General features: G+C 41.3%; 1 protein-coding gene across 2 annotated transcripts in view; it reads right to left on the bottom strand.

The window, feature by feature from the left end:
- FAT2 (FAT atypical cadherin 2) overlaps positions 1–9370 on the bottom strand; it is an 84461-nt gene extending 75091 nt beyond the window's left edge. For both annotated transcript variants that reach the window (XM_078385627.1, XM_078385628.1), the window contains exon 1: positions 1564–9370. In XM_078385627.1, coding sequence (XP_078241753.1) covers positions 1564–4828 — 3265 coding nt within the window. In that variant the 5' untranslated portion in view covers positions 4829–9370. The remainder of the gene's footprint in view (positions 1–1563) is intronic.
- Between the last annotated feature and the right edge of the window lie 18604 nt (positions 9371–27974).

Raw genomic sequence — 27974 nt, 5'->3', positions numbered from 1 at the left:
ACAATAATAAAATTCTATGCATTCCACACAAACAATTTCTTCTTGAAAACTTAAAATAAGTTGATTTCTTACTCTTAATTTGGTTTTAAGCCTGTTAAAAACAAATGAACACCCTGTTCAAGCCTTATCTTGTTACTGGCCATAATCCTGTTGGTGTCTGCATAAGGATTGTGTAACTATTGCTGCCATTAATGGCGGATAATTGACAAGGTGTATGTCAGCTGTGAACATGTACACAATGAAGACACAGCCTGGCAGCTCATCCATCAGTTAGCTGCAATGGGCTGCAGCAAATTACACAGACATAGCATTCATAGTAGCAGGATTCGAGGCACTGCATTTTCACTGAACATCTTTTTTTTAAAAAATCTACCTCTTCTAAATAACTTTTTCTAAATGTACTTGTCATTTTTGTGCTAATAACAATAGATCTGGTGAAGCTACAGTTATATTGGGCCTCTAGTAAGAGTGTTTCTTTTTTCCAAAATTATATTTTAACTATCATATTAATTAAGTCTGAAAACTCACAATGGCTAAAGTGATTTTCTGTGCCCACCTATGGCCCACTTTGCTCAGTTTCCAAATAAGTTGTCATGTTAGTCTGTCTCAGCATGTTCTCAAAAGGAAGGGGGCAGGATGCAAAATATTGTGTTGGTTTAAAGACTAACAGATTTGTTACAGTGTGAGCTTTTGTAGACCAAAATCTAGGTATCCATATACACAAAATCTCACCCTGAAATAAATCTGTTTGCCCTTTTCTGTGGGCTATCTGCAACATATAGTTCTAGACAGATTGTATTTCATGGGAAAACTATGTGATTTGGTATTCAGGATCAGATCCTGACACTACTTTGTACTTACATGTGTTCAGCCACTTATATCTTAGTCTCACCAATTTGACTTTTATGAAATGGGTGGCAAGAAAATTTGGAATTCAAAAGAGTTTGTGTTTTGGAATTAGATGTTAGGGAAATGGGTATTCTGTGCCATTAGAACATTTTCTCTCAGACACCATGACTTCCTCAGAGATACTTGTCTTGGTACATAAAAAATACAAATTAAGCCTTTAGCTACTTTCCAGTGATGAATCAGAAACAAAGCATGCTAAAATGCAAGAAAACGTGGTAAGGAGAACAAAATCTTTCAGTACTGGAGGGAGCACTACTTCTAAACACATGGTAAAAGTATTATCCACTCGTAAGAGTACTGTACTGTCCACTCCACATCCCCACTCCTAATATTTGCCTTGTACATCAGTAAGATTAGAAGAAAAGTAACTTGACCAAGAATTTGTTTGCCTTATGGAAAATATGTGATTTGCCAGATTCTCTGCAACAGTCATTCTCTTAATGATCAAGCCCTCTTCCATGGAAGCTACGATATAGCTGCTGCAGAAGAGCTACTGTAGATTCATTCTATAGAATAAGAGTTACTAGTAGCATGCAAACACAGACAATATTGAGCATAGGAAGTGGGAAATATTAGCAAATCAAAACTTCGGAAGAAATAAGCAGTACCAATTGAGCCTCTCTCCCACCATATATCCTAGAGTCCCATTATTACCTGAATCCTTTTCAATGCTGAAGACAGCCAAATCTGTTCCCTCTCTGATAAAGTATTGGATTTCTCCATCTTTCCCTTTATCATCATCTTGAGCAGTAACAGTCATCACAGATGTCCCGTCTTGACTGTTTTCTTCCACTGTCCTTTCATACACAAAAGAAGCAAAGCGAGGAGGGTGCAGGTTTTCATTGACATCCAAAATCTCAATCTCAATGAAGCAGAGAGAAGAACGAGAACGGGGCTTGCCAGCATCACTAACCTCCACAGATAGATTATAAAAGTCCCTCTTCTCGTAGTCTAGTTCTGCATCCAAGGACAGAGCTCCTGTCAGCTCATTAAGTTTAAACATATTCTCAACATTATTGAGCAGAGTATATTTCAGCTCCATTGCAGAGATGATATCTGGATCAAAGGCTTCCAGGAATAGCAGAACAGTCCCACGGGGAAGATCTTCAGGAGCCTTTACTTTGTTCAGGGTGGGGATGCAATATGGAGAATTGTCATTGACATCTTCCAAAGAAATAACCAAATCAGCAATTGCAAAGAGCTGGTGGCCCAATAGTGGCTGGTCTCTGGCTTCAATTTTCAATATATACTGAGGCCACAATTCTCTGTCAAGGGGAGCAGTCACTTCTACCTCTCCAGTGACACTGTTGATGGCAAATTTATCAGTGGGTGTAAGAAGAGAATATTTCACCCTCCCATTGTCATTTGTATCAGCATCTTCAGCTTTCACCGCTATAACTGTTGTGCCTATTTTTATGTCCTCTGGTACAGTGATCAAGTATGGACTTTGCAAAAATGAAGGAGCATTATCATTTGTATCCAAAATATTTACTGCTAGCAATTTCCATGATGACTTCTGAGGAGTGCCCAAGTCATACACTGTGATGTTCAGTACGTAGAATCTTGTTCTTTCATGGTCCAAAGGTGAAGACACTAGGAGTTGACCTGTTTCTATGTCAATATAAAAACAGCTATCCTCATTTCCAGAAGATATCACATAAACCATCTTTCCATTAAAGCTAGTATCGTTATCTGTGGCTTTCAACTGAACTATAGTTGTGTTGACTGGGATTGTCTCCTCTATATCAATACACCTTGGAAAGGTGTCATCAAAATATGGTGCATGATGATTTATAAGATGTGTATTCAAGGTGGAATCTTCATCCAGGTTTACTTCTGGAGATTGGGAATCAATAGAATGGATTATGGTCTTTGCAACCTCCTTCAGTACCCCTGTTTCCTCACACTGAAAGTGAATGGGGGTTTCCTGCTTGACCACAGTGATGTTTACACATGTAGGTAAGGCATAGTTCTCTCCATCTGTAGCCGTAATGTTGAGGATATGGACAGTAGGTAGTTCAGCATAGCTATCTCTGAGAGAAGCTCTAAGGGAAATCACACCAGATACAGAATCCAATTCAAAAAGCTGCCTTTCATTGCCAGACATGATTTCATACTTTATGTGCTGCAACTCATCAATATCAATGGCTGACACTGTAACCACAGGCTGCCCCGTGGGTAAGTCCCATGGAATACTTCCATTGCAGTTAATCTTCTCAAACACTGGTGCATTATCATTCAGGTTATTCAAAATAAGAGAAACATAAACCTCTGTCTGATGGCGAAAAGGAAATCCTGAATCTGATGCCCAGACACGGAGGTGATACCACCTCTGCATGAGCTCATAATCCATTATCTTGGATGTGGAGATGATACCTGAAAATGGGTCAATGGTAAATGGGACAGCTCTCTTATTGGCTATGGAGTATGTGATTAAGCCGTTCTCTCCAGAGTCCCTGTCTGTAGCTTTTACGGAGAGGACACTGGTGCCAGACGGCAGGTTTTCATCGAAGCTGCCATGGTATGAAGGCTGGGAGAAACTTGGAGGGTGGTTGTTGCAGTCAATAATATCAACAATGACAGGGACAGCTGCCTTGCTGTAACTGGTTGTAACTTCAAGTTCAAAGTGGGGCTGTTCTTGAAAATCTATTATTTTGTCTGTAGTTATCAATCCAGTTTGAGGGTTGATTTTAAAACTTGTGCTGTCAGAATTAGGTTTCAAAATATATTTAAGATTTGGGAGGACTGGAGTAATTTGAACCAGAACAACATGACTCCCAGAAGGTGCAAACTCACTCAGCTGAACTCGATACACATCTTTTTCAAATCTGGCAAAGGTGTATTTTGGAGGTGGAATCTGGATAGTGACTATCTGTGAAAGAAGTGGTGGCTCATTTTTGTCCTTCGCCTGCAGGCTAAGATTGAAACCAAGAGGATTGTAATTCCAGTTGATCTCTTTGGCTGCCACTATCATGAACTCATTTTCTATGTATGATCTGGTCAACCTGAAATGCCCTTTTGGGTCTCCATCCACAATGTTAACCGAATCTACCCCACCTCCCGACCCATCTGCTCCTACACTCAAAGTAGCATACAGGAGGTCCTCGGCAGAATCTGATGACTTCACTGTCACCAAGCCAATGACGGGGGGCTTCCTGATGGATGGTTCTACCTGGATGGTGAGACTGGCTAGGTTTCCAAAGCCATTTCCTTCAGAGATCTTCCTCATTCTGTCCACAGCCAGGACCTTTAACTGATGCTTCCCTCTGTGAGTGGCATTCAGTTTCGCAGCAGTCGTTACAGCTCCACTGGTAGGGTGAATTGTAAAAAGTGGTGATCTTGTATTTAATGCGTAATAGAACTCAGAATTCTGACCAATGTCAGCATCTGTGGCACTGACCACACCAATTATGGTTTTGATGGGGGCGTCTTCTTTGATTGTCATTTTATAAGATGGAGGTGAGAACAAAGGCTTCAAGTCATTTCTGTCCAGGATGTGGATCAGTACTTTGGCCCAAGCCTCAAAGGCAAACGTTTTCTCCATGGCTTGGATTATCAGTGTGTATTTGTCTCTGAACTCCCTGTTCAACTGGTCAGTATAACCACTCCTGGTCCTAATCCTCAAAAAGCAGAAATCACCAGCTTTATGATCCTCAACTTTGAACAGACCACTTGTGTCTCCAGAAGCTATTTTGTATTTGATGTCCCATGCTGGGTCAGTGATGTAAATACCCATTTTGACATAGCTTTCCACATAGGTTTTGGGAGGTGAATTTTCATAGATAGTGGCGTTGTAGAGAGGGTACGTAAAGTGCAGCTGGGAAGCATTGCCTTTTTCTGAATTCCCCTTGCAAGCCAGAAAAAACATTAGGCAAAGTGCAAAGCTTGCAGCAAACCTCTTCATGTTGATTTCCATCATGGTTCCTGAATGGAGAAAATTGAGAATAGTCAGGAGGAAGAATGGCTAAGGGTAAAATAGCATAAAGCAAAGCACGGTGGCATCTAAGTCGCATGCTAACCACTTTTAAAAAGGACTACTGTACTCAAAAGTCCTTTTAACACTGCTTTTAGAGCTATGTAAACAGTAGTCACAACATAGCTTTCTAGACTTCATTATTCAGACTGTGCATACACAACAGTCAGCTGCGCTTTCAGATTGCTGCCATCTGCACAAGAGGCTTCTAAATATATACAGCTAAATGTATATAAGCTCTCCCATGCGGAGCCCCATTCACACTCCCAGTAAGTATTCACAGAACTTGGGAAGCATGGTCCTGTAATGAAGCCAGCAAACTGGAGTACCTAGATGTAAAACCAGATACAGGGAACTGAATTTTGCACTATGATTTCTGAGATGCAAGGAGCAGTTGAGATCAACTGGAGCATGAGTGACTGACGGGGTTATATTTAAGTATTTCATAGTATCAAACCCATTAGTTAGAAGTTAAAAATACATTAAAACACACATAAAACAAAAATAATATACAGTATCTAAAATCAAAAGTCTTCACTACCCAATTACTTGGTAAAAGACTGTCTTAAAAGGATGGTCTTCACCTGTTACTAGAAAGTAAAAAGGAAATGGGCTTGGAAACAGACTGGCAGTAACAGGAGAATTAGATGTTCCCTGTAACCGGTCCCAGACAGCATTTTCAAAAAGCTTAAGTTTCCAAGCTGTCTTCAAAGGCAGTCCCACATACATTACAGTAATTCAAACAGGATGTAACAAAGGCATGTGTCACCATAGCCAAATCAGGCATCGCATCTCCCTATTCTCTGATGCGCCTTTCGATTGATAATAGCACCTCTATCTTCTCTGGATTAAGTTTCAATCTGTTTGCTCTTCAAACTCCCTTACCAATGACAGACACAAGTTTAGAACAGGAACAGCTTCCTTGGAAATGGGCAGAAAGGAGAGTTAGAGTTGGCTGTTATCTGCATACTTGTGACGCTGAACTCCAAAAGATGTCCAGCAGTTTCATATACAGTATGTGTCAAACAGCATGGGGGACAAAACAGAATCTTGAGGGACACCACAGGCTAAAAGCCAAGGTTTCAAACATGAATCCCCCAGCACTACCTTCTGAGATTGCCCCTCCAGGAAGGACTAAAGCCACAGTAAATCAATGCCTCCAAGTCCCATTTTAGAGAGATGGCTCAGAAGGATACTGGGAGCAATGGCATTAAAAGCCACTGAGAAATCCGGTAGAACCAACAGATACATACTCTCCCTTTCCATTTCCTGGCATAAGTTAAAGGCAACCAAAGCTGCCTCAATTATATCTTCAGGCCTGAAAACAGATTGAAATAGATGCATGTAAACCATATAATCCAGGAATCCCTGGAGCTGGGAAGCTAACACACACCCCAACATGTTGCCCAGAAATGGAACACTGGAGACTGGAGACATTTCAGTAAAATGGGATTTAAAGAAGACTTTTTGAACAGTGGTCTCAGGGTTGCCTCCTTTAGGCATGCTAGGACCCTACTTTGCTACAAGGAGTTATTCAAGACTCCTTTTATCCATTCACCTCTCTGTCCCCCACCCAACCCCTGGGTGCTTTAATGAAACAAGGAGACAAGAATCCAGTACTCATGGGTGGCCCTCCCCTCTCCAAGGACACTGTCCACATCTTCAGTATACCCAAGAATGAAATACACTCATTAACACAGGACAACCAGGAGCCAAATTTACATCCACAGGATTTGTTTCATCGACCACATCAAAGTAAGAGTAGAAGTGAACAACTTTTTCTGTAAAATCCCATGCAAATTCATCACAGTGGTCAGCTGAGCGGTCAGCCTCTTGTTCTTATGGCTAAGCATGTAATAGTTTCTTGATCACTTGGCAGTTCACTGTAAACATAATTTCCTATATTGCTGTACCTTATTTTAATGTAACTATGGTGACACAGTAGAAACATGATTTTGAGTAGTCCTAATAAAGAAATTGCCTCATTATACATTTAATTATCTGGAAAGCATTTTTGAATAAAGACAGGTGAGTGCTTTTTCATTTGCACTCTTGAATAAAAATAGATAATATTTACAGTCTATTTGGGTTAATTATAGGTTCCTAAGTTTCCCATGGATATTGAGGGAGATGACAATCAGCTGGTATTCCTTCCTGTGTTAAATTAAAAATAGTGATCAAGTGTCTGCCAGTTGTTTGGCACAAACAACACAGACTTGTTTTTATAGACAGTTCTTCAAGACCTAAAATTCAGAAATAGTTCTATTTTCACTTTAAATCAAACATTAGGTCTGTAGCCTCAATTTATAAATCTGTGGATTATACACACTGAAATTTCTTTCATGTGTGAATGCTTAATCATTGTGATAGACAAAACAAAGTAAACTAGGCACTGTCATTCATATCTGGACTTTGCTGCTAAACATACCTCTCCCATTCCAGACAAGAAATGGGCTATCGTTTCATTTTCTTTTGGAACCAGACGTTTGATGTTTAACTTGAGGGCTGATGAGAATCAGCTTCTCCCAGTTCATCCTCGTATGTGGGTTGGCAGTAATTACTCCAATGTTTGGGGATTCCCATAATCATAACTGCTTGTTAATGAGCAAAGGAGTACAAAAGTTACCTCATGGTTAAATCACAGCAGGACTAAGTTTTCCAGGCTGAAGCTGTATGTGGCACATGTACATTATTAATACATATAATTGCCACTGATAAATTTTGTGCAGCAGGTAGATATTCAGCAAATGCAATTTTCACTTTACCCAGGCAACTGGACTTTATGCCTCTGTTTATGCTTCTGTAAAAGAGAGCAAAACTTTGTCTGGGAAAAGTACCAAAGCAACAATGGCAATTAATCTACGGCTAACAATACTGCACCATGATTGTGCTCATAATAAATAAATAAAACAAATAATATTTGCTTTGCTCTGTAAATCAATGATTAAGGTGTATAAATTTTTTTTCTCAGATGCCATTCTGTCTGGTTATACTCTGTAGCTGTTAATCTCTACATCACTAATATATACAACAGTACCTTATGACATTCATCCCAGGGTCTATATGAACTGAGAAAGCAACCAGTCAAGAGAAGCACAATTTAATTAGTTTTCTATAAAAATAAAGATTTCACTTCCCTAAACATCCTTTGCTTATCTTGCTATGCAAGCTTCTGAAGACATGAATTCTTAGGTTGAAGCGCACACATACTGCTTATTCCCAGCTAGATAAGCCATGATCTTAAAAATACAGTTCATGTCATGCCTTTGACAGGGTGAAGGAGCCAGGGAGCATGCATGAACTTGTCAGAGACTCCTTCTCTTCCCTGCTTCATCAGCTGAACCTACAAAGAAGTAATTCTAATGCTGGTGCCCTCAAGTCCAATAAAGCAGGAATTATTTCTTGTCCCGTACAGCAGAATAAATTTTCAGGTGTGCCATGTGATATTACAACAGATGAATGAGGTTGCAGAAACCGGGACATTGTGAGAAATCTTATGTTCTCAGCAATGATACATTTTCCTTCTAGTAACAGCATTTCTTCAGCAATCAGACTTGCAAATAAGTTCATGTTTACAATCAGAAAAAAAGTATAGCTACGTACAAAATAGAAAGTGAAAAAAAACATATCCTGTGTCAAAGATATAGTTTTTAGCACTTGAGGGAGCACCACTTCTGAATACATAGCTATAGTTTCGTTTAGCCTGAAAAAGCCCATTTGCATCAGGGCCTCTGATGGTATTAAAAGCTGCTGTTTCTGTTTTGAAAAATGCACAGTGATTCACCAGCCAGTCCAAGTAGAAGGACTTAACTAGTATATATACTGAACAGCTTGGGAGTGTGAAACATAGTCCTTGGCATTTTCCATTTTAAAAGATTTTGGATAGTTCTGTGACAACGAACCAAGGAATACAAAATTGGGACAGAAATAACAGCGGTCTCTCTCAGTTGCCTCGTTTAGACATAAAAATCATATCTTCCAGTTTTCCAGAACATAAAAACCATATCTCCCCATTTTCCAGAACACAGATTGTATGAATACATTTTTGGCTCGCATCCCAAAACCAAAGTAGCCATGCCAGCCTATTAGAAAAGGGGGAGTCTATGGAGTTTAGCAATACCTTTATTAGGATCAAGTGCCAGAAAATTGTGCAAACTCTGGAGCTCCCCACATGTTTTCATCAGAGCAGTGGGGTACAAAAAAAGTAGGGACAGAGAGAGAAACAGAAAGTTCAAATATAATCTGGCTTCACATTATTTCTTATTGTTTTGCAAAGTGCAAAGCAGCAACCTCAGCTACGCCTCCCATGTTTGGGGCACTTCCCTCCTGAAAGGTGAGCATCAGCATGATTACACTGGTGGTCTCAGCTGTTTCATTCCATCCACACTAGCCCTTGTATGACCATTTTTTTTAAATCTGGAAAATATAAATTGCTTTATTCTCTGCAAAGCTCTCTCCACATCCCCGTTCATTCTCTTAGGAAAGAGAGCATTCTACATTTGAGAAAAGAATGCAACAGGCCTTAGCTTTTCTTGGACTACACTGAGCACCGAGTCTATATTAATAAATAATTCTCATGCTTGAAATGTAGACTTTAAAAGCAATAGAAGGCTTCTAAACGACGAAGGGGGCCTCCCCAGATTGAAAACTCTCCCTATTAAAGAAATTGTCTTTCAGTACGTATGCAAGGGGGCTGATGGGAGCCCAGGACTAGGGCTAAATATTTGGCCCCACAGCCTCTTGTGTCTGGGTTATTCCTTCCCATGCACAGGGCTATACACTCAAAAAGTGAAAGATCTGAAGCTTTTTGAGCTTCCATATCGTAAGTAGTTGGTGGGAATGGAAAATCTGGTGAATAAGGTATGGTGTATGCTGCAGACATCCTGAACAATTAATTGCTTCTTAGCTTCAGGTTCTATAACACAGATTTAAGGTAGGGAAAAGATGCTTAAAGGTGTGGCCCATCTTCTGCTCTGCGTCATAAGAAGCAGCAGAATGCCTGAAAGGCATCCTTGTTTTTATTACGGAAACAAATCCATGGAAGGCTCCTGTGCTTTCATCTCTGAGATCTCTGAAGGATTTGATAACTTTGGAAAAATTGGATTTAAATCTTCGCTAGGCCTGTTAGCATCTCTCTTTACCAGGTACTTTACTACCGTAATAAAGAAGCGGCAAACATAAGGAGGGCTCTAGCCACTCCATAGTGTGCAACATCCTTTGCACATTCTTTGTATAGGTGGCTACTCCAGGAACAACATCAGTTCATAAGTGACTGAATTGTACTATGTGCTGCAAAATAATAACCGATGAAGGAGGAAGCATGAAGAAAGGTATAGTAATGTATTTCTAAATTTTCATAAGCAACTAAAGGTTTAGCTCAGCATTCCCCAACCTGATGCCTGTACTACTACACCATAATTCCCAACATCCTGAAGCACATTTCCACAACGGCAAAGACCAGTTTGGATCAATAAGCAAAACATGGATTCACAATATCTATTAATGTAAAGCAGGGATGAGGAACTTCAGTCCTTCTTCATGATCTACCTTTGGGTGGTCTTCTAAAACCCAGAATGGGTGGTGGGTGGGTCAGTTGGCTGGTTTTGTGTATTCTTCCCATTTGCAAGGAATAAATGCCTCTTCTAAGGTTTAGTTGCTGGGAGCATAATCTTTATTCTAACATAAATTCATGGTTCTTTTGAGTCCCACCCTTTTGTGTTTGGCCCCATCCACCACTGGAATGCAACCTACCCAACACACAATAACTTTTCTGAAATTAAAATGCAGCCCTCTGGCTGAACGATTCCTCACCTTAAAAGTAAAACAAAACCACTTGAAAAAAATATATTACAAGACTGGCACTTAACACTGTTGGAATTTAGCCTAATGGCACAATATTCATTTTAGCTGTGTTTATTGTGAAACAAAAAGTAGCATAGTCTATATAGTCTATTCTGCATGTAAAAGATGGCCAACTGTCAGTCTATGAAATGGATCCAGTTCCCAAAGCAATTTACCTGAGTCCTGGCACTTACCAGATTTTAATCACAGTGAGATGTTTTTTTTAATATTAGCTCTCAAAAGAAAAACATTTATTTAAAGTTGTAAATACAACTTCAGAAATAATTCAGACAGCATATTCTATCATTAGATACTATGTCTAATGGTCCAGTCATACCGGACTACACATGTTAAGCAAATGTGAAAACCCCCTTTTTTAGTCGTACACGATGCCAACTTTGTGAGACAGTCTAAGTATCCATGAAGAGACCAGTTTGTATAACAAGACTTGAAATCTAAGCCAGCCAGAAAGTGGAAGCCTTACACTTGGGTGGGAAACTGAATTGACCAATTTTGTTTGACTGTTAGGGGTGGGTTCCCAAGCCCCTTTCCCTGACTTCCACAATCCTATTTGCCCTTTATCTATACTGCACATAGACAGGTTCAGAACAATCAGAAAACTAGGTCTCAAGCTGGTTTTGCTCCCTCTTCTCCAGAAGGGAATGGGAAAAAGAAGATTAGTGGTTGCTGTGCTTTTTTTGTGTGTGTACTGTATTGTTTATTGTAATTGACACTTTTAATTGAGCTGTATTATCATGTTTTTTCATTGTATTTCATTTTAGGATGCTCACAGATTTAATTGTGCTTAATGTTTATAATACATTTGTTTCAAAGTGTTTGTGTATTATGCTGTAGTTACTTTTAACATTTAGTGACGCTATGAAGTAATAAGCTCCCAGAGGATCTGCTCAGGTTTGCTGACTAAAGGCCATGGCTTCCCTTATGGATTCAATCCATCTTTGTTAGTTCTTTCTCTTTTTCTGCTGTCTTCTACTTTTCTTAGCATTGTTATCTTTTCCAGTGAGTCTTGTCTTCTCATGTCACAACAGCCTAGGTTTTGTCATTTTCATTTCTACTGAAAGTTCAGATATAGAACCCTTTTATCTGTCTTTCTGGGAGTCCATTTATCTGTGACACTCTCCTTTTGCTCCGCATTTCAAATGAATATTTTTTTTTACTTTCATATATTATATTATTTACTAGTTACACTGTATGCTGCATTGGGTCACAAGTTAAGGGAAAGGCAGGGTATAAATCCAACAGATAGATATAGCAAGCTATGGCCCCAAGGAAGGCTTTTTGAGGCTAAAGAACAGTTGCTGTTCCACACCTTCCTCCTTCTTAGAGAGAGTGATGCTTCAGACGGTTGGCAGGAAGGGGCAGCTGGAGCAGCCAAATTCACCCTGTGAATGAGTGTCCTCACTCTTGTTCTACAGAATACCGATCATAACAATTGAAAAATGGCAGTAACTCATTTGCTAATTATAACTAAAGTAAAACCACTGAGTCAGTAGGGATTATATAACTGTTGAATTGTGTTTCAGCAGTTGATTCAATGTGTCTACTCTAGTTGGGACTAGCAGTTGGATTTAGGTCATGATCAGGTGTTCACACTTGCTGGTTTAGCCATAGTTGCTGTGTCTCAAAGAAGCCAGTGTAAGCAATGAAACAACTTGACAAACCTGTCTTCATTTCTGTATTCAGTATCAACTGTTGTCTTATGAAGGATACACCTTTTTTTTTTTAGTTTGTAATCTTCTTAAAAGTAATTGTATCACTGCTAATACCAAAGAAGTGCACAGCAAATGGGCATCCAGTGAGAAAAGGAGAAAAATGAAAAAGAGGCAGACACAGAAAGCCTGGGGCTAGTCTACTTGTTGCACTTTCACTTGCACAGGTGAAATCAAGGGAAAGGACGGTCTTGCTTTGTGACTGTGACAGAATCAGCTTTACTGATCTTAGGGTCTCTTCCCACTGCCAGATTCAGCCAGGCAGGCAAAGGGGGAACTGGATGGCAAAGGAGCAATTGGGAGGGAACTGAGAAGGGGGCAACCAAGAGAGAGTGACTGAGTGGACAAAGAGGCAAAAAGGCAGATGTTGGCAAGTCCAGTCCTTTCATCATCATCATCATCATCATCATCATCATCATCATCATCATCATCATCATCATCATCATCATCATCATTATTATTATTATTATTATTATTATTATTATTATTATTATTATTATTATTATTATTATTATTATTATTATTAAAAACCCTGCTATTTGGTAGCAGGAATTTTTAAATAACTGAATGAGGTATTCATATATGTGGATTTGATACCAATGAATCGATTCCACATGCACCCCCAAATAAATAGACCTCTGGCACTGGAGCAGAAAAACTTGCTCCATGTATCCATGTACCTTGTGTGTATGCTAAAATTTAAATTGTTTTTGTTTTAAGGAGAACCCAGTGCAACGGCAGGATTTTTTGTCAGCAGAACTGAGCCCTCAGCCAGCCAGCCACTAATATCTTGGAGTAAAACAGCCACTGTTTTTTTTCCTCACTGTGTGATTCCTCCGTAGTTACATCTCCCTCAACCTTTTAAAAAGCTCATGGAAAATATTGTCGGATTTCTCAAAAGCACCCTTGCCATTTTATTTCTGGAAGAAATGCTGAGCTGGATTATTACCATTCCTGAACAAAATGGCATCTCTTCTGTGCAGGATATATCTGGAAAGGGCAGGAAAAAAAAACCACATAACTCTAAAGGATTATTACAATTCCTTCACAGAATGAAAAGCAATAGGAAAATTAAATAAGGAAAGAGGGAAACTTCAGTGATGCAAGGGGGAAATCTTGGTAGGGAGCCTCAGGATGGCATGACTTAGAAAATCACCAAAACCAAGATATTTTGTGAGTAATCACATCTCTACTAAAGACACACATATAACATTCCCCATAATGTATGCACACAATTATGCTGTTCTTTGATTTTCTAATTGCTGCAGAAGCAATATATGAATTGTTAACTATTTGAAAGTCCTGTATAAACGTGAGTGTAGTTTTTTCCCAGAAAGAATAGTTATACAACTTCTTTTTAACTAACGCACCTCAGTTTATTATGCACAATTGAAAGGATGTAACTGGCTGCACAAGTCCCGATGAAAGGCAACAGAATTTCCCAAGAGCACAATAAAATTATTCCATGGTTTATTTTTTCAATCCTACTCAAAACACATGGAGAGTTACTAGGAACAAACGGAAACTCCAGGACCCCAAGCTGCTCTTCTTGTTTTGCAGTTAATGAATTCTGAATAATGCCCATACTATTATCACTATCCATATTAACAACAAAATCAACAATAACACTTTAAACCACCTTGCAAATAAACCCACTAAAGTTGTTAACTAGCAAAATGTTTTGCTACCATTCTAGGAGGCTAGGGGTCCCATCCTTCAAGATCAATATGGAAATGCAGGCTACAAAATTCCTAGCAGGCTATTTAAAAAGAAAGAAGAAGAAAAAAAGAAAAATCTACTAAGCAGGTTAGTGGAGGAGGCAGACAGAGGTAATTCCATCTCTCTACCTTGTGTTTCCCTACAGAAAGATTTTTCCTTCTTCTGTGGCAAAACAGGCACTAAATGTTTTGGAAACCAAGGGTTGAGGTGATTGTTTTGTTTTTTGTTATGCTTGCTGAAAGAGGGAAACATGGTTACCTCTCTGAAAGTTCAGAAAGTAAACCTCTCCCATTTTAGGGCTAGGCCATAGTTTCTCGGAGAGATGACAGCTCCAGCACAGTATAAATTCATTGTCAGCTACTTCTAAACACTGATGGATCCATCTGACAAATGTAACATTCTCTCTCTCTCTCGCTCTCTCTGCCTAGGCACCCATACTACTCCTGGAGCCCCTACCTGTTGGGCTGGTACCACTTTCACCGACTGGCTGTTATAAAGTTGACTCTGTAAGGCTGTGCTGATAAGGGTTTGAGTGTGGCATCACTGTAACGAGGGCAGGACAAACAATGCTCAGGCATAGGCTGCTAAAATTTAGAGAGTACAAAAAATGGCTGACAGAAAGCAGGTATGTCACCTCCAGCGACTCATCCTTGGACAGAAGGAAAGAGAGACAGGCTCAGTGCAGAACTATTTTTATGGCTGTTGCACAATTGGACTCAAGCATTCCTCTCCATTCCTCTCCATCCTCTCCCCACATATGCCAATAATATGTGACTAACCAGCAAAGCCCCAAATTGCTAGTTGTGGTGTACTGTATTCTGACATTTGAGAAATAGCCTAATGCAACATGATGAGGCTAATCACTTATTGATTAATTGACTGATGGATTTAAAATATTTTTATCCCACCTTTCTCCTTAAAAAGGACCCAAGGCAGCTTACATCATTTTTTTTAAAAAACAAACAGTATTTAAAAGCTAGAAACAGTAAACATACCAATGCTAAAAAGAATTAAACAAGTATTGTATTAAAAACAGTCAATAAAATCAACACTAAAAACATAAAAAAAAACAGAGCACAACAATCCATTTAAGGAAAAGGGATTCTTCCCCCCCCCCCCACAAGCGGCCTTTTTATTGGCAGGGAATTTAGGTACAGCAAATGCAATTCAGACCAAATGACAAATTGGCCTTGCCAACTCTGAGGATAATGCTGGTGTGTAATAGTTCTGATATTGCTTAATGAAAAAAAGCATGAAGATTGGATGAAATTATGGATGTCCAAGATCTACAGTCAAGAGAACTCCTACTACAGCTTTCCTATTCCTCTCTAGTTTCATTTCCCCTTGCTCTCATTTTTTTTCATCTTAATCACTATCCTAGTTACCCTGATGATCTTTGCACTTTACAGCCCCAATAAAACTGACCCTCTTCAGAGTTATCTGTAGAGCTGGAGGATTTATTTTTCCTCTACCTTTTTGCTTCTATGCAACCTTTAGCAAGAAGATAGGCATGTCACTGCATGTAGGTCTTTGAGACCACAAGAGCCACCTTCGTCCAGGTAAGTGGGAAAGACAGAGAGGGGCAGAAATGCCTGCAACCTCATGGGAAGGAGCCTTGCTCAGAAATCTGACTATTGCTCAACTTTCCATTTGGCTCCTTTAGAGTGCCCCCTTGCACTCATCAGGTGAGCAAATTCCTTGTTAGTTCTTAATTTCTGAAGAATCTATGTGTTTTCAGTGGCCTTCCTTCAGCTTTATGGGCTCCTCCTTTAATTGCTAATTTTCCCCCATCAAATTGCAGGGAAGTGGATTAGACAAAATGTCTGGAGAACTGAGACCCAAGGCTTTTTCTCTGAACTGTTGCTCATCTAGTTTGTAAAATCAGCCAGAAATGGGCTGGGTACTTGAGCCTCAGATATGAGTAATCCCTCCCTCAGGGAAGGGTTTGCTTCTGTCGGTATAAAGGAAGAAATGGTGAGTTCAATGCTGAAAAAAACCTAGTTTAGCTCTAATGAATACTAATAATTATTGTCCAGTGTCAATAATTAGCCATTCTTGTGCATGGTGTAACAGTTTGTGCTGACTTCCCAACCCCAGGCAGTATAAAATATCCATTCCACACTAGCTTCTGTCCTGGTTTTAAGACCAGAACAAACTTAAGTCACCCTGATAGATAAAGGCAGTTAGTTTCCCTAGACCTTTCAACAGGTTTCAGTGCTGCAGGCAAATGTTAGCCTTCCACACTGTATTGTCTAGAGTGGTAATGGCGGGCACAGTACTACAGTGATTCCATCCTGCTGTCATGAATGGTTTCAGGGATGGTGTTTGATTATTTCTGCCCCAAACCATAATCATCAGCCTCTGGAGTGCTACATGGCTTCATACAGCAATCCTCCTACCCTCTTTTCAGCACTTGAATCTGTTGGACTGGCCACCACGGTGCTTCTGAGCCACATTTAAGGCATTGCATTTCACCTCTATGCTCAAACGGCTTGATCCCACGTTATTTGAAGACATGGTTGAACTTGTACCAGGCAGCCTGTATCATGAGATCAACAGCAAAGTCCCATCTCATGTGGCCCCTTTGCCAAGGGTGGTCAGGAGGATATTCTCAGTGGTGGCCTAGCCTAGGATGGGGAAATGCTACTTTTTTGAGTTTAGAGTTCCCAGAATCCTCTCAGGCAATATGGCCATTGACTAAGGATTGTGGCATCAATCGTCTGAAAGAGTAATTTTTTTTGAAATTCGGTGTGCACCTCTGAAATATTCTCCTTCACTAGAGTCTTGTGGTGCAGTAGTTGAACTGCAGGACTGCAATGAAGACTCTGCTCACGACCTGAGTTTGTTTCCAACAGGCTCTAGGAGCTGGCTCAAGGCTTGCTCAACCTTCCATACTTCTGAGGCTGGTAACTCTACTACCCAGCTTTCTGCGGGGGGCAATGTGTAGCTTGTATAATTTCACTGTAAATTGCCCAGAGAGTGCTTTAAGCATTATTGGGGAAGGGGGGTTATACAAACAGCACATCTGGCTCGGCTTTTTGCTTCATTCATCAGATGAGCCTTAAGAAAGCTCTGACGAGCCACACCTCTTTCTTGCCTTTCCTTAGTTTTGGAGGCTCCAAGTTTTATAATTAATTTCTATTATTTTACTGATTTTTTTTAAATTAGGTTCAATTTGTTATACACTGTTTTTATCTTGTATACCACCAGGGGAGAAGTTTTACCCTTAAGAGGCAGCATAATTTTTGAAATGGGTTGATAAATAGCAGGAGTGGAAACAGTTGAAAAATATCTTGAACTGAATGGCGAGACAAAAATGATTCAAAGCAAAGAAAAACAGGCTTGTCCTTCTTCAGGGAAGGTTTTGCTTTGCTAGCTGTGCTCACGGGCCAAGTGAAATGATGAATGTCTCATGGCTTTTCATACACCACAGGCTTGGGAACAGAACTGGGCTTTCCACACACTCAGGCAAGCTTCTAGTGTGTGTAGTTATGGAGCATTTCTTTTAAAACGTCTGTGGCTCTGAAACTGTAAAATATGTTTAGCTCTCAGTGGTCAAGGTATCAGCCATGAGCAGCCAAGGGATCAGTAGTGGATTTACTTTCCTTTGGTGGAGATTCTTTGATATTTCTGATGTAAAGTCAAGCCTCTGTTAAAGTCCTTATCAGATAAAGAAGCAAATAACAGGTTTAATGCAGTCCCTTTCAGCTTGTTTTTTTTAAAATCCCTTTATATGAGGGACAATCCCTAATCTCAAGTCTGAATAGAAGCTGTGCAGTCTATGGAAGCCTTGCTCAGTTGTCTGGAAGTTGATTTATGGCAACTGGACTTCTTTCTTGTTAGGGTGAAAAGTTTTGCTGCTCATCCAAGCAGCTTCTTCAGTCTGAGAAGAGTTAGGAGATGCCCAGTATATCCTCCACATTGGTTTCACTTCCCGCTGCTCTGAATAGAAGGACAAAGGACTGGGGGTGAGGGACAATCCCACTTCTGCAGTCCTTCTCCACCCATTGTCATTAATTGTTAATGGTCATTAACAGTGGTCTTTCTGGGGACAAATGAAAGGGCAGCAGGTGTTCAGTGCCTTCTTTCTCATTTCTTCCATGTATAAGTTGTCAACAAAGGGTGACACCAGGGAACCCATCCCACAGCCATGCTTCTGTCTGTAAAATCACCTCTGCAGGAGAAGTAAGTGGTGCTCCTATCCACCTTCTAGGAGGAACCCAACCCCTTTATTCATATATGTAGACTACACCTGGGTGAAGATCAAGATTCAGGAAGTACAGGTCTTCACAGACCACATAAACGTAGTGGACCCAAATATAAAGTTCACCAGGGAAGACACCAAAGACAACTTGTCTGGCTTTCCTGGACTATGCAGACTGAGAGCCAACAGAAGAACCTGGTCATTCCTTACATGGTGGGTTTGTCTGGAAATATCAAAAGGATTTTTTTGGTAAACACCACATACCCATGCACTTCAAACCCACAAACACACTAAGGCAGTCCACCCAAAAGACTGGAAACCAAAACACAACAGAAACAATATAGTATATGCAGTCCAAAGCCAAGAGGAGTTTTTGAAGCTCTATACTGAAGAAACCAAACAGCCATTAAACAGGAGAATGACCCAGCACAGGAGGGACAATGGCTCAAGACTACAATCAGCAGTGTTCCTTCATTTGAAGGACAAAGGACACTCATTTGATGACCTAGATGTATTCATTTTGACCAAGAAGAAAGGTGATTTGAGAGAAGGGTCAGGGAGGCCATACATGTGCATATAGAAAATCCCTCACTCAACAGGGGTGGAGACCTTAGATACAAACTGCCTCCTATTTATCATGCCGCCCTTTCATCCATCCCCAGAAAGATCAGGACCACACACACCAAAAAGACCACTGTTAACAACCCATGAGAATGGGTGGAGAAGGACTGCAGAAGTGGGATTATCCAAGATATCAATGAAAACTGTCTCTTCTGTGGATTGTTAGTTTTAACAACAACAACAAAAAGAATAGATCTCTATCATCCTTGCTTGTGATTTACTTACTATCTACTTTATTCCTTTATTTGGCCAGCTATATTCCAGATGGTTGGACAGTATCATCGAAGCAACCAACATGAATGTGACCAAACTCCGTGAGGCAGTGGAAGACGAGAGGGCCTGGCTTGCTCTGGTCATTGATTATGCAAACAATTCATGTTGGTAGCTTCAGTGACACTGTCCAACCATCTCGTCCTCTGTTGTCCCCTTCTCCTCTTGCCTTCACATTTGCCCAACATCAGGGTCTTTTCCAGGGAGTCTTCTCTTCTCATGAGATGGTCAAAGTATTGGAGCCTCAGCTTCAGGATCTGTCCTTCCAGTGAACACTCAGGATTGATTTCCTTCAGAATGGATAGGTCTCTTTGCAGTCCAGGGGACTCTCAAGTTTCTCATCCAGTACCACAATCCAAAAGCATCATCATTTTGAAGCTTTTGTATTTTCAGAGGGCCTTTTTGGTGGCTGCACTCAGGATCTTGAACTCCTTGCTAAGAGAGGCAAGATTTGCATTCTTCCTGCGATCCTTTCAATGGTAGGTGAAGACCTTTTTGTCCAGGCAAGCCTTTGGAAATAAAGCACCTCAAACTATAAGATTTTACCCAATGTCCTGGCTCTCCTTTTAAAGATAATTTATTGCTAGTATTTTTCATCTAATATTAAGTGTTTTAATATTAATATTAATAAAAATAATTATGCACCTTCAAGTCAATTTTGATCTACGGCAACTCTTTTCCAAAGTTTACCAGGTAGAGAGTATTCAGAAGCGGTCTACCATTCCCTTCTTCTGTGGGTGCCCTGGGACTGAGCAGCTTGCCCCAGGCCACATGGGCTAGCTGTACTCACAGGAGGCACAGTGGGGAATCAAACTCCCAACCTCTAGCTTTGCAGCATGAAACCTAACCCACTGAGCTACTCAATTTTAATATTATAGCAATTTAATGCTATTTTAACTTTTGTCATTCAATTGTATTTTAATTTTTTATTTTTAACAATTGTATAGGCTGCCTTGAATCTCAATTGTGGAGAAGGCAGTATTTAAACAAACAGTTATGTTGTTACATATATTGTATTTCATCAACACACTCTCTAATTTTCAGCCCCGCTGAGCACGGCTCCGCCTCTCTCACAATTTCGCCCCTGTGAACGTGCATGACTCCACCCCCCACACACTGGGTTCCGTCACGACCAGAACCAAATGCGATCACTACGTGGAGGAGGAAGACATCTGCACACAGGGAGGCGGAGGTGTGCATGCCCAGTTTTGCGGGAACCTTGCTTCTCGTGAATACATGACGTTTTTATTGCTGCTGAATGATGTGAACTATTTTGTAAGGATTTATTCCAAAAGATCCTATAAATAAATAAAGTATACTATATCCTCCACTTTTTATGTTTCCTTCTACAAATGCTAGTGGAGCACATACAACCTGCATACAGCAAACATGAATGTAAAGTGTAGAGGTGGCCTCAGCTTGTTTGCCAAACTCTTATCTACATTGGCGCAAAAGACCATACAAATGGGGTACAAGTGATCAGAGAAGCAGCAAACAATTCTCTTTTAAACTGCTAGATACCAGCACAAATAGAGTATGGTTAAAACACACACATACACACAAATGTATGTGCTTTCCTTCACTCAATCCACAATTAGATACACTGGATGTATTATAAAATTTGTGAGCATGCTGCTGGAGATGAGGAATAGCTTATCCTCCAAATGTGAGCAGTTTTATATTAGGACTGTAAAGATATTCAAGGTTCTTTGCAAGAAATTTGAGCCCCAGAGAGTAAACAAGGAGGGCGAGGTTTTGTGTTCCCTCCAGAAAAACTGAGCCCAGTGGCAATAAAGAAGGATAAATGGAAACATTAGCAGATTAGATAGCAGATGGCTGCTTGAAGGAATGTCACTGCTTTGCATGAGTATGCCTGCCTGAATGTGCACAAGTTAGTCATGCGAGAATCTCCAATGGATTACAGTCTTTCCCTCTCCTTATGATTAGAAGGAACATACAACTACCACTCCTCCCAGCTCAGAAACAAAAGAGGTTCCTACAGGAATTCTTATTGGAACATAAGTGGCCCATGGTAGAAGCAGGAGCTGAGTGTGCCTTGCCTCAAAATTCTGGGATGATGCACGAGCCCAAAACATTCCTGCTTCAGAAAAGCTTCATGGCTTGTTCCACATAATGCGTGGCTTTGTAAAATCCAGCTATACATCTGAGGCCAGAGAGAGACCTTAGAGATAGCCCAGGAATAAAAGAGGGAAATTCTTAACTAATGTGAGCATCTAAGTATCACACCACTAGCTTCTCCTCAACCTCAGGATTATTCAAATTAGCTTGCTTTGTCTGGTGATCAGTCTTCAGGACTAGAGATGGGGATGAACTGCCAAAATGGCAGTTTATCCTGCTTTGTGATCCATCAAAGTTGACGAATCCCAGGAAAAGACGATGATGTTTGGAAAGTGTGAAGGCAGGAGGAGAAGGGGAGGATGAGATGGTTGGACAGTATCACTGAAGCTACCAACATGAATTTGACCCAACTCCGGGAGGCAGTGGAAGACAGGAGGGCCTGGCGTGCTCTGGTCCATGGGGTCACGAAGAGTCGGACATGACTAAACGACTAAACAACAACAAAGTTGACGAACTATGAACCATGAATCTCCTCCCCATGAACCAATGAACCATGAATTGATTTATCAGCTTGTCAGGTGTTTTTAGACAGCCAGAGGCTGTCTTTTAAAAGCTGAACCCCAACGGCCACAGCCTGCCCCCCTTCCCACTACCACTGTCATCCCCTATCTTGGCTGCCACAGTCTATGCAATGCCGCTGCCACCACCATCCACAGCGGCCTGCGCCACAGCAGCCTCTGCAGTCACCATCCACTGCCGCCCGCTGCAATGCCCTCCACCGCTATGGCCTGGCTTAAGGGAATCTGGGCTGCCCATTGCAAAGATGGCAGCTGCAGCTTCCCTCCCTAAGAGAAACTGCAGCTGCCATCTTTGCAAAAAGCAAACAGTGTCCCTTACGGCAGGCCATGGCTGCAGAGGCCATCACAATGGGTGGCGATGGATGGAGATGGCAGTGGGCGGCAATGGATGATGGTAGTGCCGGGTAGTGGAGGATGGTGGCTAAGGTAAGGAGGGGAAGGGGATGGGCTGTGAGGGTGGGTGGCTGTGGGGCTTGCTGGCTGCTTATTGGCCTGCCGAGCAGCTGATTGGCAGGCCCATAGGCAGAATAGGAAGGCCACAGGAAGAGAGGGAAGGCTAACTGTAGCAAACAGCCCTGACCTCATCTGCCCGTCACCACAGATGGGAGGTGCCAATGAGTGAATGGAAGGCGGAGTCAAGGGGGCAGGGAGCAGGGTAAAAAGACTGGTAGATGGAATCTGAGGAGAGACTGTGTGTAGCTTAAAAGTGACTGAAGAGTGAGTTAGAGATCTGTAAGAGTGTAGATTGAAGCAGAGTGTTAAAAGAGTTTTGAAGTTATATCCTATCTGATTCAAATACTGTATAAGTGATTGGCAGCCTGTAATTTATCCCATGAATATTTATTGATTATTAACTTGCCTGATTAAATAAAAGACTTAAGTTTTGACAGCACATGTGTCTCCATACTCAATTGATATTAAAGCATTAATATCTGGTGGCAGCGAAGAAGAAAGAATAGCAAGAACCTCATGAAGGCCTGGGGGGGGGGGAACAGGAACTTCAGAGGAGATTGTGACACTACCCTTCCCTCTCTTCATATGGAAGGTGAATAAAAATGGACAAATATTCATCCCTTCATATTTGCTGGTGTCTCTGGAACTCATGAATATGAAGGGATGAATACAGTGGTGCCTCGCTTAACGATGTTAATTGGTTCCCAAAAAAACATCGCTATGGGAAAACATCGCTAAGCGAAACACCATTTCCCATAGGAATGCATTGAAAACCGGTTAATCTGTTCCAATCGGAATGGATTACCTTCCTTAAGTGAAAATTGCCATTGGAAACATCGCTAAGCGATACAATGTTTCCCCCACTGGAATGTATTGAAGCCTATTCAATGCATTCCAATGGTTTTGCAATGTCCGTTTTTGCAATTTTAAGTGTGTCTTAAAAGGTTCAAAAACTGTTTTAAATGCTTGGGATCGTTAGTGCACCTTCTAAAACCTTTGCAAACTTAATTTGGCTTTGTTCTGACTCTTTGTTAATTTTTGGTGATTTTTTTCTCCCCCATTGGAAAGCATTGAACTGCAGGTTTGACAGCTGTCAAACCGACAGTTCAATGCTTTCCAATGGGGGGGGGAATTCACCAAAAATTAACGAAGACTCAGAATGAAGCCAAATTAAGTTTGCAAAGGTTTTAGAAGGTGCACTAACGATCCCAAGCATTTAAAACAGTTTTTGAACATTTTAAGACACTTTAAAAATAGCGAAAACGGAACGTCGCTAAGCGAAACAGGGGACCTAAAACTGTCATCGCTAAGCGAGTCAAGGTCCTGAACATCGCTATGCGAAATTTCCCCATAGGGAAAATCGCTAAACAGAGCACAAAATCACTCCAAAAACCTCATGACTAAGCGAATACATCGTTAAACGAGGCAGTCACTAAGCAAGGCACCAGAGATTTTTAACAAATATCGTGATTCATTTTTAAAAATTCATCCCCATGTCTATTCAAGACTCAAGCACTGCATTCCTTTGAAATTTGCTTCCACAAACAAGGCCTAAGTCACCTTCCTACGTTATTAACATATGTTCACCTCTAATTATAGGCTGTCTCTAATATTTAGTTCTGGCATGAATGCAGTCACTGAGTCACATCACTGGTGAAGTTTATTACTGACTGGAAGAAGCTTTCTAGGGCTTCAGATAGGAGTCTTTCCCAACATCATCTGGAAATGCTAGTAACTATACCTGGCATGGCTCCGCAATTAATAGTTAGTCAGTTTACTGCTATGGCCCTTAGACCAACTATCACTATTCATACTAATTCTAATTTTGACAACCTTCCCCTCTTGTTCTGCATGATACTGCACATTTAATTAAAAGCACTGCATCTGAAGACTACGGTCATGACCACTATCCATAGTCACATTATGGGCTTCCACATCTCACTCATTTCAATGAAAAAGATAGTAACATTACAAGTTATGTAATTTCCGTTACATCTTAAAAAAATGAATTTTGCCTTGACTGTGCCCAAAGAATGTTTGGTGTGTGTGTGTATGATTGCAGCTCCCAAAATAGCCCAGCCAGCAGGACCACTAGCTTCCCTTGTCTCTGACATGTTCCATATAAATTTCTGCTCTTTTCTATTTTCTTTAACTCACCTCCAGAGTCTATTCAATATCTGCATGAAAACATAGGCTGTTTTGCAATTCCCCTCTCCCATCCATCTCAAATGGTTTCTTCTCAGTTTTACTGACACGTGAAGTCAATGACCACAGAGATATAGAATGTAATCTGCAATACATTTCTGACTTCATAAGTTTTGAGCCTTGTGAGCACCCCCACACCTCCTTCCATGATGACATGGAGAGTAGTTGCTGGAACAGGCTCTACAATGTTTCCATGGTACTGTGTATATGTTTGTACACATATGGAGAACTTTGGAAAACTGTGCCTTTTCACCTACGAATGTGCAGCCCTTTAAACTGCCCCAGCGGCTTTAAGGCAAGCCATAAAAGGTGACCACAGAAGCAGCTGGTGGGCAGCATCAAAGAAAGGGGTGCTGTGGGTGTATACTGAACAACATTGGACTGAGGAATCAGAAACCAGTGACACTGAAACAACCTAGGGTCTTCATGTGGTCACCTAAACTAAGCAATCACAAAACAGAGTGCAAGCCAAGCCAATGCAAAATTTGCCAACATCATTGCACTTTCTGTATAATGTTCATTTTCAGACACATATGCATCGCATACTGTATTTTTCCAAGTTTAAGACACCCCCCTTTTTAACCCAAATTTTCTTTCTTTACAGGAAAATGGAGGGGGAAGGCAGGGACCAAAGTGCTTTGATTCCTGTTTTCCCTCTCCACCTTCCCATGAGGAAAGTGCTTTCCCCCTTCAACCTCCCTGCAAAAAGCTGCTTTCCCCCTCCACCCCCGCAAAGAAAGTAGAGGGGGAAAGCACTTTCCTTGCAAGAAAGTGGAGGGTGCTCTCCTCCTCCACTTTCCCTGCAAAAAGTTGAAAGGGAAAGCAGCTTTTTGCAAAGAAAGTGGAGGGGCAAAGCACTTCCCCTCCACTTTCTGGCAAAGAAAGTGCCCTCCCGCTCCACTCTCCCTGCAAAAAGTGGAGGGGGAAAGCTCTTTGATCCCTCCCCCTCCTTACTTCCCTGTATAAAATGACCCTCAATTTTTCCTCTAATTGTTTTAGAGAAAAGTGTTGTTTTATACATGGAAAAATACGGTATATGTGTTCTTTCTTTGATCACCAAAGTCAATTTTACTGTACAGTATTTTTACAAAATCCAAATAGAAAATCAGCCATTTCTGGAATGTGAAAGTATAGTGGTAATGAATTGTCTTAACACCATTTCTTAAAAACACATGCACATAAGAAATTATATTGCAATCAAATGTATTTGAGTAGTGTATCAATGAGAGTGGTATGTTTTTGTATACAAGGGTTGGGCAACTTGTGAGACTCCAAATATTATTGGACTGAATATCCCATCACTTTTAGTCAACCTAGACAATAGTGAGGAATTGTGGGAGCAGCAATCCAACAACATATGGAGGGCCACATGTTGCCCCCCACAATTATTGCAGGTAAAACATCCCTCCTGCTTAAACGAAACCATCATCCAACCCATCATCAAATGCCCCAGTTAGTATTGGACAACCTTAACAATTTCTGTCTGATTGTTAACATTCCATTTCTGGGCGATGTGATCGAGAGGGTGGTGGCAAATCACCTGCAGACATATCTGGATGAGCAAGACTGCCTTGACCCATTGCAGTCTGGATTCAGGCTGCGATGGAGTACTGAGATGACACTGATCATTGGTTGAGCTGCAGAATGACCTTTTAAGGGAGGCTGGCAGATGCACCCTGTTGGTACTCCTAGATCTCTCAGCGGCTTTTGATACTGTCAGTCATGGTATCCTCCTGGACAGGCTCTCTGAAGTTGGGACTGGAGGCTTGGCTGGCTCCGATCCTTCCTCACGCACCATATCCAGAGAGTTCAGTGGGGGAGGAGGTGTTGGCACCTTGGACCCTTTGGTGTGGGGTTCCTCACGAATAGGCACTATCCCCAAAGCTGTTTAATATCTATGTTAAGCCATGGGGGGAGGTCAACAGGAGCTTTGGAGTAAGGTGTCATCTGTATGCTGATGACACACAACTCTTTCTCTCCATTCCCACCTCCGCAGTGAATGCTGTCCAGATGCTGGAGTGTTGCCTGGTTGCAGCACTGGAATGGACCAGGGATAACAGGATCAAATTTAACCCGGACAAAAAAGAGATTTTGCTCCAGGGCAGGGGAATCTTTGATATGTTAGGGGAGATGGTCCCTCGGCTGGATAGTACTCCCCTCCAGTTTAGGGACCAAGTGCATAATCTGGGCATTCTTCTGGACCCAGCTCTTTCTTGGGAGTCCCAGATTGCAGCGGTGTCCAGATCAGCCTTTAACCAGCTTATGCTAATCGCCCAACTTCGCCCCTACCGAGATGAGGACTCCCTTTGGTGCAGGCCTTGGTCATCTCCTGGATTGAATACTGCAATGCCATCTATGTGGGGCTCTCCTTGAACCTGATCTGGAGTCTTCAATGGGTTCAGAATGTGGCAGCCAGACTGGTGGCTGGTGCAAGTAAACTTGACCACATCACTCCAGTTCTGGCTTTCCTCCACTGGTTGCCCGTGGCATCCTGGATCAGGTTCAAGATTTTGACACTCACATACAAAACCCTCCATGGTTTGGGCCAACTTGTTGGAGTGTCTTTCCTTAATGTCGTCTGCCCCACCCACAAGATCATCCCAGTCGAGGCTCCTCCAGGTGGCCACATCGAGGGAGGCTCATAAATCCTCTACAAGAGGTAGGGCCTGTGACAAACCCAGACCTACTGGGATCTGCCACACAGTTACACTAAGCTGCCACCAACCATTCCCTGTAAGAAGTCACACAGACCAGGGATGGATTTTTAAACAATAAAAAGAATAAGGTTTATTTAAACACACACATGGAAAAATAAAACAATCAGGTGAATAAATAAAGTAACGTGGCTTATTCTCACTCATACAAGCATACAGTTTGGTTCACCCAGAACCCTTAACTTGAAGCACAGACCCTGAACCTATCAGTTCTGGCTAACCAACAGACACCTGAACCTATCAGGTTGGTACTCTGACACACAGTAGTACCCTGTCTGACACACAGACTACCACAACAGCTTCTTCTTCCCAGCTGCTGCTTCGTCACAACCCAGTGTCTCTCAGTGTCTGTCTCAGCATCTCTCCTCACCACACAGGCATCACATTTATATACAGTACAGCCCCTCCTCCTGATGTCCCGCCTTCCACTCCCCATAGGATGGAACTTTCCCTCCAAACCCATGACAGACAGGTAACATCAGTGCTGTTATGTAACACCTCCCCTCTTTATAAGTTGTTTTGTAGGGGGAAAGCTAACGTGCTTTTCACCAAAAAACAACCTGTATAAAATACACAACAGTTATACATACCATATAATACTTACTTATCCTTACACTCTAAGTTAACCATAGCAATTATGCATTTAAACATTTACCATATACAATACATCCATTTACC

Source organism: Pogona vitticeps, chromosome 2 (assembly GCF_051106095.1).
Source record: "Pogona vitticeps strain Pit_001003342236 chromosome 2, PviZW2.1, whole genome shotgun sequence".
In the NCBI taxonomy this organism is placed as follows: Eukaryota; Metazoa; Chordata; class Lepidosauria; order Squamata; family Agamidae; genus Pogona; species Pogona vitticeps.
This window is presented reverse-complemented; position numbering and strand designations above follow the sequence as displayed.